The sequence below is a fragment of the Apteryx mantelli genome, chromosome 26 (assembly GCF_036417845.1).
Source record: "Apteryx mantelli isolate bAptMan1 chromosome 26, bAptMan1.hap1, whole genome shotgun sequence".
NCBI classification, from domain to species: Eukaryota; Metazoa; Chordata; class Aves; order Apterygiformes; family Apterygidae; genus Apteryx; species Apteryx mantelli.
The window spans coordinates 4617107-4632511 of record NC_090003.1 but is presented as its reverse complement, the minus strand read 5'-3'; the positions used below and the strand labels follow the sequence as shown (position 1 = coordinate 4632511).

The window sequence follows — 15405 nt, the reverse complement described above, 5'->3', positions numbered from 1 at the left end:
GGAAAGGCCTCCGACCCCTCCCTGTACACTGACAAAATGAAGTCTATCCCAAACATCTTGCTGCTGCAAGATGCCTTCGCCTTTGCAACAGGGATCCTTAGAGGTGCTGTCTCTGCAAGACGAGGTTCTCTTGCTATTCCCAGGGGAGCAGTAGAGCAGGAGGATGTGGGCTCCATTCGCTTGTCTCCAGCAATGCCAGGCCATGCTGTTCTGGGGCCCAGAAGGGTCACCTCTTCTGCAAGGTGACAAAGGGGTGTGATAGAGATAGCATAAGCCACATCATTTTAATTTAGAGGTGTCTGTGTAAAGGAAGAGAGTGCTGCCATCAGATGCTAACATTTCATCTGCACCAGAGCTGGCCACTTGGCTTTCATTTCTGTTTTCTTCCTCTTTTTATAAATTTAAATCCCCAAATAACTGTGCTGCTCTGGGATATTTTTAAGCTGTTCCTCCCCCCCCTTTTTTCCCCCGCATCCCCTAGCAGCTTATAGCTGAGAGGGTTCCCGGTTGCCAATGGAGAGAGCTGCACGTCATTTCCTTGGCGTGGAGCCGGCTCCAGCCCTCAATGCTCACTTTGTTTTTCCCCAATAGTCTCAGTGAGCTGTCAGGACTCTTCAGTGTCGCGTTACCCGTGTCCCACAGCCCATTGTGCGAGCGGCTGCTGACGTTGCTTGCAGAGCACATGGGAGGTCGCAGTGCCTCTTGGCCCAGGTATCGCAGCGGTGGGTAAGGTGCTCTGTTACGGCTGTGTTCTTGCCTTCTTCCTCCTTGGGCTTCCTCTGCCCTGTGGCCCAGCATGCTCCTTTCTCCCCTTCCTGGGGAGTCACCTACCTCTGACCTCTGTCCCCTGCATCCCACCCATCTGGCCTTCCTGCTTCCCTTGGGGCCCTGTGTCCCTGGCCAGCAGCCTTGGAGTCCAGTCTGAGGAAAAACGCACAAGAAGAGTGCTCCAAACTGTACCCTGCTCTTCACCATCAGGTAGCTAGTGTGCAGTCCTGGGAGGAGGCTTAGCACTCTGGGTAGTTGGGAGAACAGGGGGCAGGCTGAAAGAGTTGCATTTCAGACTAGGAGATACCCACATTGTGGTGGGACACAGACCTGCCCATGAAGAGAGCCACAAGATATACTGCATAACAGCCCCTATCTCCACAGGCCTCTAAAATCAATGCTGTAATGTTTTCAGGATGTCTCTGCTGCCACAGATCAGTTGCAAATAAATAAATACAGTCAATAACTGTTAAAATGTTCAGCTATTTAACTGTCGGTCTTCTCTTTCATCATATCCATTGGGGACTTTGTTCCATCTTGTGCCCTGGTCCCCTAAACGTTAAAGGGTAGTTTAGGCCCAGGTGATGCATTTGTATAGGAAGTATCAAGCTGCAATGGCAAAGGAAGTTTCTTAGAAGAATGTGCCCCATTAAGCTGAACGGGAAATATCTGCTGCTTGGTAGCCCATATGGGGCTTAGCTTAGCTTAGCTCCACCAACTCCTGAGCATTCAAAAACCATGAGTTTGGTTTCAGAAAATCAGCATATCAGCTTGACAGTCTGTGAGGTTTAACAGTTATGCCTGTACCGTTAGCGTGTTGGTTCCTGAGAGGTTGGCTGCACTTGTTAGGCTTTCCAAGATTTCCTTCAGCTGTCCGTGTGATGAAAGAGTGCAGGCTTCTCCATGGCTGAAATCAACCACTTTATCTAACCCAGCATATTTGGGTTGTGTAGCTGATAGTCCACTGTCAGGGCTGAGATGTTCCTGACGGGTTTTTGTTGTTACTGTTTGCATATAATCAGTGTTGTCATTTTGGGACTCTCCGTTTCTCACCTGTTGGGTTGTGCATAATTTTGACTACAGTAATGAACAATATCATCAGGAACCTCAGGATTCTACTATTTTCTGAATGTCTGCGTGTTTTGAGAGCTCATACATGCCATGAAAAACATTGTCTAAATCAATGGACTAGAAGGTGGGGATGGGAACAAACTCAGAGAGGGCAAGTGATGCTCCCAAAATGAAGGCTACTGCCACAAGTACTGGGGTGGTTTTATTGGGGAAACCATTAGCATGTTGCAAAGACATGGTGGCAGTGACAGCCCCAGTGCCCCCTTTGCACCCATTCATTCACAGCCCACTGTAGCCAGCCCTGGACTGCGTATGGGTCTCTGGAGGCACGGCTCTGCTTGTCAGACCTTGGGTCGTGCCACCTCTTGGGGGCCTGTTACCTGTAGCAAAGTGGTCGTGCCTGTTGCATGGTTCTGGCCCTGTGAGCTTCTCTGTACTGGGGTACTAGTCTCTTTTTCCTGCTTCCTCCATGTGAGGTGTTAAGATTGTTGGGTCAGGGACAAAGCATCCATCCCAAGGCATGTATGCCATCATCCCAGAAACAATCCTCCAGGGTGATCTGGGAGCTAGTGCTTGGTATGGGCTGGAAGAGGCAGATGGAAACTGCCTCAGATGCTTTTGATGGTGGACCACTGGAGGAGGGAGCGTGGGGGAGGATAGGAAAGCTTTGGATTGGCTGTGTTTTGTTGTTCTAACTGTTTTGTTCTTTCCTTTTTCTCCTCCCCTTCCCTTGCTTTCTAAAGAACATAGGAAGCTTCTTGCTGGTAAGTGGTGGTGTGTCATGCAAAAATACCATTTTATTTTTTTCCATCCACCATCAAACTCACTGGCTAGTTCCAGTCATTTTCCATCCACCTAGGATGTACTGGAGCAATAGGAGCCTTCTGGAGGTGGGTACAGGCTCACCCATTACTGTGGCCTCTTGGCTGCAGAGCATGTGCACACCTCAGAGGGAGCTACTGCTGTTAGATCACAGTTTGAGAAACTGCTTTCCCCTGGATGCTCTCTCTGCTTATGGATTACTCCAGCTAATACTATTGCCTGGGCTCAATTGGACTGATGCTGTGCAAAAAGCAAGTGATGGGCGCTGTGGCACTGAGCCTCTGGAATGCTGTGGGTGCAAAACTGTGATCTAAGGACATCTGTCACCTAGTGCTTGTCTCATATTCAACTCCATTCTCAGCCTCTCACCTTCACCAGCCCCCTGGGGAGGGCGGGGGAGAGCACTGTTCTAAATTGTACTGGAGGTAAAACTGGTAGTTCTGCTCGTTGACCTGGCCTGGGAGTTCCATGGCGTGTGCTACACCTGCTGCAACTGGCTGAGGGAGAAGCATTGCTGCCCCGAGGCAAAGGGCAGCGGCAGTGCTACCTCCCCTGTCGAGCTGTGAAACTGCAGGTATGAGGAAAACGCTCTGCAGAAAATTCCTCTGGGCACCTTTTTAGCAAAAGCAAGTGAAGTGTGGACACAGGTCAGTGTCGCCAAGGTGTTCCTGTCCCTGCTCCTCTGATCCTCTCTGCCTTGTCATTTCCAGAGGACACCAGCCTCATCTGCCCTGCACTCTATCATTAGTGGCTTGTCTCTTCCCCAGCTGTCATCCACGTGGCCAGTTGTTTTAAACAGTGAATCCCAGTCATTAAAACAAACGGTGCATGTGCCCCTGGGCGGGTGGGCGGGCGGGCTGGCTGGCTTACGAGAGCAACAGTCAGAGGGCAAGGCAAGGGTGTGCAGTGTAACTGGCCGCCGGCTGGCGGGGTGCCCGCTTCCCTGTGATCCCTGGTGCTGGGAATCCCAGCATCCCGGGAGCCTCATAGCTGGCTCCTTTGTTTGGTGGCTGCAGATATGGAGAGTATGTGAGGAAGGCGTCTGGCATGTGGTTGGAGCTGGCAGTTCGTCTCGCCCCCTCCGCCTGCCCGCGTGAACCTTTGTGCACATCCGCTGGCTGGCACGATCGGCTCGAGCTGGCGGACAGGGTGAACAGAGCGCCTGCCTGTGCTGCTGCCCCCCTCTCCCACGCACCCTGTGCTGGCACTGCCCAAACAGCCACCCCACTGTGGCGGTAGGTCTTGGCCTTTGTGTGCCGTGAACAGACAGCTGTCCCCTGCTTGTAGGGCTGCGGCTGGGCGCAGAGATAGCCAAATGCTGCTCTGCACCGACTTTGACTTTGGGACTGCTCCTCTGTCCCCTTTGCGTCATCCTGAGGCCTTGGATTTCAGCGCTCGCCTGGGTACAGGGCTGAATAAGCAGGTGGCTGCTTCCTGTGCCGTGGGCTGGGACAGAGCTGTAGCAGCCTAGCTGGCCCTGATCTAGGCATTGTGGCTGGCTGCATCAAGCCCCACCAAACACAGGACAAGGGGGTTACACCAGGCCTGGATTAGCTGTGGCTTGTGAACTGTTTAAAGCTACTTCTGCTGTACTTTCTCCCCATTTTGTGCCCCTTGTTATGTATAATATACAGTCTATTTTGTGCAGATTGGGAGGGGTAGGCTAAGGGTTTGCTTGGAAACGTGCCTTTGCTGTAAAAGCACTAGAGGGGGAACAGAGGGACACAGAAGTTCTATTGAAAACTGCCTACTCCTGGCCTGGACCCCGTGCCTCTCCCTGGGTGCACAGGGAGCCAGGAGAGGAGCTATCCTAGCCGACAGCATCCCCTGCTGGCTAACGCTTCCCTCGGCTCGGGCAGCCAAGAGATGCGGCGTAAATAGAGTTATCCTACGTTTTGCAGCAGGAGGACTGTTCTGCTCTGCTCTCCTCCTGGGTGCTGGCTCCTCCTCTCTGGGGCATGTGGTCCTGATGCGCTCGGGAGGCCTGGCAGGATTCTGTTCACCACTCGCAACACTGGCATTAATGGTTTATTTACAGCTATGTGTGGTTGACAGCACAATAACTGGATGCGGCCTGCTTTCATCTCTCCCAGCAGCCTGCTGGGAGGTAGGAAGGTGTCTGGGTTCTTGGGGCTGCCCATTCCCCCGGCAGTGTTCCCATCAAACATACAAGCTGCTTCTTGCGGTGCTGGTGGGCAATGTCCAAGCAGGACCTTAGCTGTTCAGACAATAGGGTACCATTCCCTTCCCCTACTTCCTACAGGCTCCTACAGCCCTCCCTGCCTTCGCAGCCAAACTGGAGAGTGCTCCCCTCCTCCCTGAGGGCATGGCAAGCGCGCGTTTTGGCTGGGCATGTCTTTCCTCCTTCCCAGTGACATACTTGTGCCCTCTTCTTTTCACACTGTTGCATAACTCAGCAGCGCTTTGTTCTCCCTGAGGAAGTGGCCTGCGCCGGGTTTGTCCGAGCACCACCACCGTGAAGCTGGGTGACAGGCCGTGTGTCCTTGCATGCTGCTACTGGTGGAGAAGGCAGGAGGGAATAATTTTGTCACCTCTCGCCTTGTTAACGGCTGGCTCTGTGCATTCCCAGGAGGCCTGTCTCGCACCGCTCTGCGGCTCTTGTGGTTTGTCCGGTTTATGGGAAGCAGTTAACAAAGCTCCGAGGCCAGCCGCTAGGAGCTACTCCGTTTTGGCAGCTGCACCAGACTGCTTGGACCAGAGCCTGGGGCTGATGCTTTTGTCTAGTGAGTGCTGGACGCAGCCACAACCCAGCGATTGTCTCGGAGCTGCTCCGCTGCGAGAGCAGGCTGTTGCTGGAGCTTTGCTCCCTTCTTCAGTGGCCAGAGCTGGCACTGGCTCTGGCACACGTGCGTCACTCAAGGGCGCAGGTTCAGTGCAGGTTCTTGTCCTGTGGCTGGAGAAGTGCAATGAGGGCGCTTGGTTGGTGTAACACAGCTCGTGGCTTGGGCTAATGATCAGGGTGAGCCTAGCTGGCTGAGCCCTTGGGGAGCTCGCTGCTCCCCCACAGAGCCCTAGCTGGGGAGAGGTGGCAGAGAGCTGCTAGGCTGCCGCTTGCCATCTTGATCAGCTCCAGCTCTCTACAGCAGCTCTAGCTGAAGGCCAGCAGGCCCTTTTCTGAATGCTGCTCCCTCTGCCCCCAGCACTTTGCAAAGCTGGCGCTGGCAAACAGAGAAGTTCCTGCTATCAGTGAGTCTCTGCCTTTACACTGAGTATATGCTGCCCATTTCTGTATCACCCTCGCTGTTCCTATTTAACTCCTTGAGTGCTGGGCTGCGTGGGTAGAAATGGAGGCACTGTGGTGCACATACCTCTACTTTCAAGGTCTCTGCATGGCTGATTCTTGCTGGCATCCGATTTGTTGTCTCACCAGTTGCCTTTGCTGGTGTGGCTGTAGGACTGAGGCCTGTATGAGGTTATTGGGAGTACCCTAATCCCAGCACTTTTGAACAGTCCTGGTGTGAGGCGTACCGCTACCCCCTGTTGCTGAAGGATGTCATTCATTGTCTAGAAGCACTTGGGTGACAGCTGCTTTATCTATGGGAAGGTATCCGGAGTGCCAGGAATATGTGCTAATTTTAGCCTGTTTGCTCCAGAAATGAGCCATTTGTTTCATCATTTGTTTTCAGCTGCTTTTTCCTACTTGTTTCCCTCCTTCCCCCCGATGTGTTACCATACCCTTTAGGAACTCTACAACACCAGCTGATACTCGCATCCTGTTGCAGATGAATTAGTTTACATCAGCTTTCAAAGCAACTGGTGTGGGTTTGGGAAAGAGTTGGCAGAAGTCTCTTTTAATAGCTCAGCCAAGTCAGTTAGCAAACAGAGAGGAAGAGAGGCTGAATGCTTGGATGGTTCATTCTCAGCCCGTCCAATAGTCAGGCAAGGCTCCCATCCCTCTATTGGAAGGGATTGATGCCACCTCAGGGAGACAGTAGCCACAGGAAGAACTTAGCTCAGAGCAGAAAGCCAGGGCAGGCTTTAGGCTGCTGAAGGTTTTTGAAAGGTTTGTTTGTTCTTCGGCATGGGAAAGGCTTCCCTTCCCCACCACCCCTGTGGTGTTCTGCTGTAATCCCCTCCATGCTACACTCTCACATCACATCGGTCAAGATGTTATGAGCAGCGTTGCACTATTTACAGCTTGCCTCCTGGCTTTTGGATGGAGTTTCTTGCCTCGATGTGAAGCCTGAACCTGTTCGGTGAGAGCGGCAGGTGGCAGCATGAGACTGCGAGAGGAGCCAGCTCAGCACTGAGCTGTGGAGGCTGCCGGGCTGGGGCATGCTGTCTGCTGCGTTTTCAGTCTGGAGGGATGGAGATGGATAGGCCGGGCTGCAGCTCCAGGCAGGCTTCTGGATCTTTTCCATGGGATTAGGGTTGGTGCTGTAATGCTGCATGCCCACAGCCACTGACCCCCATAGAGTATAAGAAGGGTGGAAAAAGAGGCTGATGGGCTTGAGGGGACTTTGTCCCAAAAGTTATGTTCACTCTCCTTACTCCATCCCAGCTGCTGCTCTCTGTGTTGGTCCTGAATGCAGGTCCTGCAGTGGGGAACTGTCCTGTGTGAGCACAGTGAGTCGATGGACAGCGCTGTCTTCCCTGGAAACCACAGCGGGGGGCTGCTGCAGGCTTGCAATCCCTAGGGCAGTGTCTTCATCTGGAAAGTCCTCCTGGGTTGCGTGTGCAGTCTGGCTGCCTCATTCAGAGCCTGCAAGCTGAGCTTACAGACTTGTGTGCCACCAGCTAACATGGTCTGTTGGGTCTGGGAGTAATGCCAGTGGGGTCTCAGCAGTTCCTGTGGACGCTCGCCCGGGGCAGCGGCTCACACTTGCAAAGGCAGAGGATGACAGGGCTGGACAAGGAGTGTGTGGGTTCCTGGGCCAGAACAGCAGAGTTATGCAGCTTAGTGCTGAGGCACGTGGCCCCCCCGCTCCCCTGGGATTGCTTTTGCTTTGCTGCATGTTTGCTTTTGGACAGCAGCCTCATGCTCTTACTTTTGGACACTGATTTCTGTGTGCAAACTGTGTTCTAAAGCAATTGTCTTTTATTTGTTTTTAAGGGGGGGAGGCAGAGACCTTGTAAAACCCATTCTTTGTTGCATATTGGTGGCTAGGTGGAACAGATGTGAGCTTTGTGCTGTGTGATGGGGGGGAACATCTGCTAATGGAGGGGCTCTCCTGCTGTTGCGATACAGCATGTACACATGCTGTGGCTTGCAGACCACCAGCTCAGAGAAGGGCTTGTGGCTCTGAGAGTGTGACTTGTATTCCCTAGTGTGCACGTGTGGCCTGCTCTAACGCTTCACACTTAAGCATCCCTAAGCCGGTCTGGAAGACGTCTGTGCAGTCCAGAGTTGTGTGGAAGGAAGGGGCTTTCTTTGGAAGTGGGGGCTCTCAGCATGTGGCCCAGCCCCCAGGAAGAGTGACTCTGGATAGTACAGGGTTGAGTGGGATGGCAGAGCCCAGCAAGGAGAGCATGGGAGCTGCCTGGGCCCTCAAGGGCTGCCCTGCCTCCCAGGACATCAGGAACCTCCATGGAGCGCCCTTGCCTTGGGCTCGCAGACAGACTGCCCAAGCGATTCGTCCCTCTTCTGCGGCATCAGGGCAGGGGGGTCTGTAGGGTCTGCACCCGTTAGCTGAGTCCCCCCTTTTCTCGCTGCACCCCGGCCGTGCCTGTGGCTCTCCTGATGGAGCGGTGGTACCTCTTCTTAGGAGACTCATTGGTGCTTTCACTTCCAGTGAGAGTGGTGTTTGCTGAGGCCCTCCCTCTCCTGCACAGATGCTTTAGGGGCTCATGAAAGCTCTTAAAAGAAGTCAAATGAGCTTAAGGAGGCTAAAATCCCTTTGCTGAGCCCTCTAGTACGTCAGCCCAGCATGCCATGGGACCTGTGGTTTGCAGCACCCCTCGTCTCCATCTGTCCCCTCAGATTTGGGAAAGTGGTGCAGTGCCATTGCAGCTACACCCTTTCACCGCTTTGCCTGCCTGCCCTGCCAGGGTAACAGGCCTGCCCTGCGAGGGCTGCCCAGCCGCATGCCTGCCCAGCAGCAGCAAATAGCCCTGGCCTTTAGACTGCTTTCGTTCTGGCTGCTTTGGGACAAAGTCATTAAGCTGCCGGGGGGGGGGGGGGGGGGGACCCTCATCGGAGGAGGCAGCCAGGCACCCTTGTCCAGCACCGCCCTGCATGGTTGTTAATTAGGAATGGTGTGAATTAGCCCTACTTTCCACTCCCAGCACACACGCCGGCTTGGCTGCAAGGCCCGACGCCCCAGCCCCGTCCTGCCTGCTTTCTCTTGCGTCTGTCCCTGTCCCGTACGCCCCTCTGCCACACACACACACACATTTGATAGGGTTGAAAAGCTCTTTATTTCCAAGCGCTGCTCAGCAGGAGTCGAGCTGGGTCCTGCCAAGTGTTAAATGAAATAATTAAAATCCCCGCTTTCTCCCCCTCCCTCTCCTTTCTCTGTAATGCTGGTAATTAGCCTGTAAAACTGCAGGAGGGGATGGGGAAGAGAGAGCGTGTTAACGCCTTCTCCAGGCTCCCTCCTCCTCCTCCGCCAGGAGGAAGTTGCAAAATGGCTCTCTAGGCCCTGGGTGCTGTCAGATAAATCCCAATTAGGTCCTTGCCAAACAGGATTAGAGAGAAGGAAGCCAGGTGGGGAGTCAGCCTGACAACTGCAGGAGCTGGGGGCTTCTGCAAGCTCTCTAGCTCTGTGAGGAGGGGGAGACTGACAGCAGTCAGTCAGCTCCCAAAGGAATACTGGTTTTTAGTCTTTTGGGTTGTTCTCTGTCATCTGGTAGGCAAGAAAGGGGAGCTGAAGGAGGTGAAACTATTGTCTTCTGTTTGTTGTTCTCTCTTTCCAAGTAACTGGTGATTTGGGGGTGCTGAGGTTGGGGATGCCCCACAAAATGCATTTAAGCCGGCCCCCCAGCCTCCATCCATGGTCAAGGCAAGGATGCAGGGCATCCTCGGGTGATGCTTGTCCCAGTGCGCCTTGCCCGGCCAGGGGCTGATGTGCCATGACCAGCAAGGCCATGAGGTGGAGCACGTCTCCTGCCAGCTCTGTGATTCAGAAGCAAGAGGATAAAACCACCATCCTGTCAAACTGAGCACAAGCAGTTGCAGCCACCCTTCTGGCTGTGCGCAGCGTTTTGGCAGCAGCTGTGACATCCTTGCTGTGAATGCTCAGAAATAAACCCATTAACGGCACCAGACTTTAAAGTGGTTGTTGACCACACGGAGGCCTTAATGCATTAAACACTTTCATTTAGAAAACTGGCCGGGGGGGAACATGAATGTGCTCAAAAATAATATTTTCCTCCCTGTAACAAGAATAACAGCTGAACAGCTGTGTCTGAGGGTGTTAAATTGGGCCTGCTGTCCCTCTGTCCCTCCCTCTTCTTTCCTGTCAGATGTGGTGACTTTCTGCTTCTTGCTCCCTGCTAGGGGAGGCCCTTTAGCGAGGCCCCAGGAGGAGAAAAGGGAGAAATGCCATCGGTGTGGATGTGCGGCATCGTTCAGAGTGAGGATGCTGGAGAGTCAGCATGGCTCAGCGAAGAGTCCCTGTAGCTCAGTGAATCCCCTCTGCCCAGGGCTAATCAGAGTATGGACTGAGCCAGGTGGAGATGTAATGGGAGGCTGGAGGGTTGTAGGAACCAAGCTGTCCCCAGCTCGCTGCGTCTCGGGCTGCCTTTCTGCTCGTGCGCAAAGGCCCCTTTCCCACTTAGATCGGCTGGGCCCGAACGGTCCGGACCTAGCGCTGCTGGGCTCACTGGCTGCCTCTTCTGAGTTCTTAACTGCTGACCCAAGTTAACGGAGGCAAAAGTGACTTCTGTGTGCTCTTCCACATTGTTAATTCTTGCTGTATTTTTCTGTCTGATCCCTGGTACGCTGGCAGTGGAGAAGTTAAGTGTAAAGGGAAGGACTCAGTGTGCTTTGTAGGCATGGCTGGCAGAAGGAGTGGAGCAGGGAGACTTGCTCTCCCTGGGTGCTGTAGCTGATACAAAAGGATGCCAGCATTGAGTACATCTGTACTTGTGAACAAATATGGCAGTTCACATGGACCTCCCCTGAGCGAGAGGCGGGTAGCGGACAGAACTGATGACCCACGTGGACCAGCCAAGTGCAATGTCTCCCCATGCAAACAACTCTTCTGGTTATAAAATCTCATCTGAAAGAGTCACAAGGGGCAAAGGTGCTTTTGTTTATCTTGCTCAGGAAGGTGGTGGGCTGGTCTCCTCCTGCTGGAGTTTGAACCTGTCTCCCCCAGGACACAGAGGCTGTTCAGAGCTGATGTAGTGCTGCCCCTAAAAGTGGCCCCCGAATGGCTAGAGGGGACAGAGTCCCTGCAGACTTGGGAAGAAAGGGAGGACTGTGCTGTGGCTGATTTGCATGTGTAAACATGCACAGAGAAGGATGCAAATGTGCTTGCTTTCCCTTTGGGTTTTTTTCATCTTATTCCTTTATCTGAAGCCAAACCTTTGGCCTTAGCCCCCATGTGCTGGAATTGCCAGGGGAGCGTGGCTTTGAAACCCTAACAGTGTGGGGATGTGGAGCTAGGCCAGAAGAGCGGAGGGGAGAGGGGTGCTCGCCATCCAGAGTGCAGCACTGCATTGCCGTGGCTGGGCCTTCAGGCAGCGCTTGGCATCTGTGCCCTGGGGAAGGACACTAAGACCTGGCCAAACTGGCAGCATGGTGACCAAGAGGAGGATAGGACCAAGGCACTCTGCTCCCTTCTTTGAGAAGGGCTTGCCTTCTTGTGTAATACTCCAGAAATTCCCAGAAGGTTGCTGTAGCCAGGGAGGAAAGTGGGGACAAGGCAGTAGTGGAAGGACTTGAACTTAGGCCCTTGGTTGAAACAGGGCTGGGGGAGCGGGTCGGAGGGGTACAGGGCTCCTTGTGCAGTGAGGTTAGAGGTTCTCAGTCCAGCTGCCAGGGCACTCCAGGTTGGCATGAGGACAGATGAGCAAATCACAAAACACACTTACCTGGTGAATAACACCCTGGAAAGGTGTCGTGCTGCTGCCAAGCCCTGAGATGAGAAGCAGGCCCTGTGGCCTCTCTTGCCAACTGAGGGCCCCTTTTTAACCTGGCTAATCAGTGCGCTCCCTGGCAGAGGGCTTTGCTTCTGAGGAGGTGCCTGAGATGGTTTCCCAGCAGGGATCTGCTCAGGAGAGACTGCCTGGCAGAGTGTTTCCTGCAGAGCCCTCATAGCACTTATGCTCTCAGGAACTCTCTGCAGCTCCTCGGTGTGTCAGGAGGAGAAGGGCTCCCAGGGTACCCTCCAATCTGCCTTAGTGCTCGGACGTGAGGCAATCAAGCACCCCGCTCGTGTGGGCTCCGCTCCCTGCAGGGTGGTTAGGATGCAGCCCGCGCCTCTCGGCGAGCTGGGACTGTGTTCTGCAGGTCCCCAGGGAGGGGAGGGAGCGATGCAGGTTTAAAGAGGAACAACATCTGGGACGTGACTTGGATTTCTTTCCTCCCCTCTCCGTTTTTCTTTTTCCCCCACAATGCTCTTGGCAAGTTGCGTCTACAGGGCCAGGATCTTCAGGACATTCCCCAGCTTGTCTCTCTAGCAGAGAGGAATAGTGTGATTTCTGTGGTGGAGTTGTAGGGCAGCTTGTGCCTACAAGGAGACCCAGCAGCCTGCTGACCCGCGGTGTGTGAGATGCCCTGCTAAAGGACCACCCAGTCTCCTCGGTATCTACCCGCTGAAGGGGCGAGTAGGTGGAATCAGCTTTAGTGTTTGTGTCCCTCAGGCTCCAGGCGAATTGCCAAGGTGATGGAGGGAGGGGCAGCCCAGCAGAAGCAGGCTGGGGCTGGGAGGGGTATGTGCCGCTAGCGAAGGCTGTTCTGCCTTCTCTCTCAAGTTCTTGCCTTTCGGAGGAGTGGGTGGTGGGTGTCTAACCAGCTGGGCTTCTCCCCAGGGGAAGTGAGGGCTGTGCAGTCTGAGTTGCTGACAAACTAAATATAGCTCTTCTGCAGGGAGCTGTGGCACCAAGCCATCCTGGTGGAGAGGAGAGCGCTGCTGCATCGCGGGGCAGAGCCTTGGCCGAGGCCTGCATGGCAGCTGCTGGCAGCTGCCAGGAGGAAGCTGTGCTTCCCTTCCTGACCGCAGCAGTGGCCTGGTGTAAGACTAACCAAGCTGGGAAAGGCAGGAGGAATTTAAAGTGACTTCTTTGCTATGGGCTTCAATGTGTGACCACGGTGGGATTCCCCCACTGCATCATTTCTGCAGTGCTCATCTTTCCCTGTGAGCATGGGGTGTGTGTTTGAGGACTCCTTCCTCTGCTGCGCCCAGACCCTGTCGTACATGATACTAGCAGGGTACAGGCAGTGCATCAGCAGGACTTGGAGGGCAAGGGAAGCCCCAAGAATCCTCCTGTCCTGTGGCCTGGATAATGAACCAGCCTCCGAAGCCACAGGTCTGCATTTGGTCAGCCCAGATTTCCTTTCCCATAGCTGTGCTGCAGGAGGGCCTTCCTCTCAAAAGGTTTTTTTTTTCCCCCTGGTTTCTAGAGTTGCTTTCTTCCTCCCCTGTAGTAAGGAAGAGCTCAGCCTGTCTGCAAAGAGCCATGGGTGCCTTAGAAACAAGAGAGCAGGTCGTGGTGCTCTAGATGCGTGGTACAGTAGGCAGGACAACAGCTTACCTGGCATGTGTAATGCCAGGGATGCTGTGTAACCAACAACAGGGCTCTGGATGGAGAGGTGCTGTGGGGAGCAGGTAGAGAGGGCAGTCCATGGGGGTCTGTGCTTGTCTTGTGGGTCAGGCCTGGGTTTCACACTCTGAAGCGTGCACAGGCATCACCGCTTTCAGGAGCGCTCAGGTTGCAGCAGGATTGTCCTGCTCGTGTGTGGTGCTTTTTGCTGTTGCCCCACTGCTGGTGCTTTGGTCTGGCTCTTGGCCCTGGCTCTCTTCTTGGCAGCTTTCCTGTCTTCTTGGTAGCTGTTTGCTTTGAGCCTAAACTCTCAGCCTCCATCCCCTCGCTGGCAGTATCCTGCCAAAGAAAAGTGGTGGCTAGAGGCTCCTGGCTTCCCAGGGGTGTGAGCACACGGGCAGGGAGGGAACAGCGCACCTCGGCTGTGCGTCTGTGTCCCACAGCACAGCTTCTGTCTGCTCCACGCTCTCCTCCACCACACTGGGTAGGTGTGCTGGTGGTGCCAGCGCAGACCCGGAGCACGCTTTGAGGTCCTGCTCCGGCTGGATCCCTGCCTCCCCTGTGCCTGCTTTGCCATCTAGACAGCACCCCAGGCCTGCTCCCAAAGCCCTGGGCACTTGTGGGAGGGTTTCTGATGATTTGGGTAGCCTTTTGATCAGGACCTTGCTCCTTTAGTCCTTTCCTTCACTCTGAGCTGATGCCAGCGTGTATAATTTTGTCTTCATTCCACTTGCTCTCTCTAGAATAAATATCTTAAAGATCCCTAGTTACTGTTTTTAATGCTATTTTTCACAGATCTGTTGCGATGTGGCCTTTAGCCACTTAGCTACGAGCACGCCTCGGAGACTTGTGCTGCCGCCGTCCTGGGGGATCCCCGACCGAGCTGGCAGTGCTGCAGGGAGGAGGAAGGGCAGAGGTGCCCTGCCGCGCTGGGGCGCGGGGCCGGGCCCGCTTCCAGGCTGGGAGAGGCGGTGGCGGCTGGGGCCTGGGAGCCCCTCGGCCGGGCAGAGTGGGGAGGGCGCATGGGGGCAGAGACATGATGCTTAGGGGGAGGCATAATGAGTTTTGACAGTGCAGTCTCCGCCTCTCTCAGTATCTTTAGTTCACGAATGAAAAGGCGAAGAGGGGTGGGAGGAAGAGGAGGAGGAGGGGAGAGGGATTTTTTTTTTTTCTCCCCCTTCTCCATGCTCTCTCTGGGAGAGAAGTGAGCGGATTATCCCAGCAGCCTCCTGATCAGTCGCAGCTGCAGCTCTCCCCTCTTTCCCCGCTCCATCGCTGGGAGAGCGGGATGCACACAGGTGTTCCTGGCTCTGGAGCGGCAGCGGGGGGAGAGGACCTGCGCTGAGGTACCGGGCGCCCTCCCCTTTCCCTTTGTGCTCTTGCCTGCGGAGGAGTCCCCCGAGGAGCCGGGGCAGAGCAATCCCCGAAGCCTCTTCCTCTTTGTCTGAGCTGCCTCTCGCTCTCGCCGCTAGCGGCTGGCGAAGGCGAGCTGGCCAGTCCAGAATCCAAGTCGCCGCGGCTCCCGTTCCCTCCTCCTCCGCCTTTTCTCCTTCCCTTTTTCTTTCTTTCTCACCTCCCTTTGTTGGCAGCGTGACCGTGACGGTTCGGAAGGGATTGTCGTTCCTCTGTGTTTGCTGGAGGGACGGTGCTCTCCCGGGGACGACCTGCTGCCCGCGGCACAGCCCTGCCGCAGCACCGGCTCCAAGGGGGGTGTGTGTGCGCGGAGTTCGTCAGAGGCCACCGCTGCCCGGAGAGGGACAGGGACCGACAGGGACTCCTGCCCTCCCTGGGCTCCCTGGGGAGCGAGGAGCAGGTGGAGAACCTCTGGGGCGTTGGGGCAGGAGGTGACACAACTGCTTGGGGTATTTTTTCTTCTTTTTTCTCCTTGTTTTATTGTTCGATGCTGCACAGCCCTTTAACTGTGCATAAGATAAACCCTAGGCTCTGAAATTAGGTCTCTAAGCTCCCTTCACATATTGCACGCCCACCCACCCAGGCAGCGGCGGCTGCTGCTCCCCCTGGTAGCTTGTGTGTGTGATCCCTTCATGCCTGGCTCGGCGAGAAACTGGAATC

The 15405-nt window shown here is 54.8% G+C and overlaps 1 protein-coding gene across 1 annotated transcript in view; it reads left to right on the top strand.

The window, feature by feature from the left end:
- AGRN (agrin) overlaps nucleotides 1-15405 on the top strand; it is a 149872-nt gene that overhangs the window by 58066 nt on the left and 76401 nt on the right. Inside the window, 1 exon segment of the mRNA XM_067311020.1 lies at nucleotides 2583-2603. Coding sequence (XP_067167121.1) covers nucleotides 2583-2603 — 21 coding nt within the window.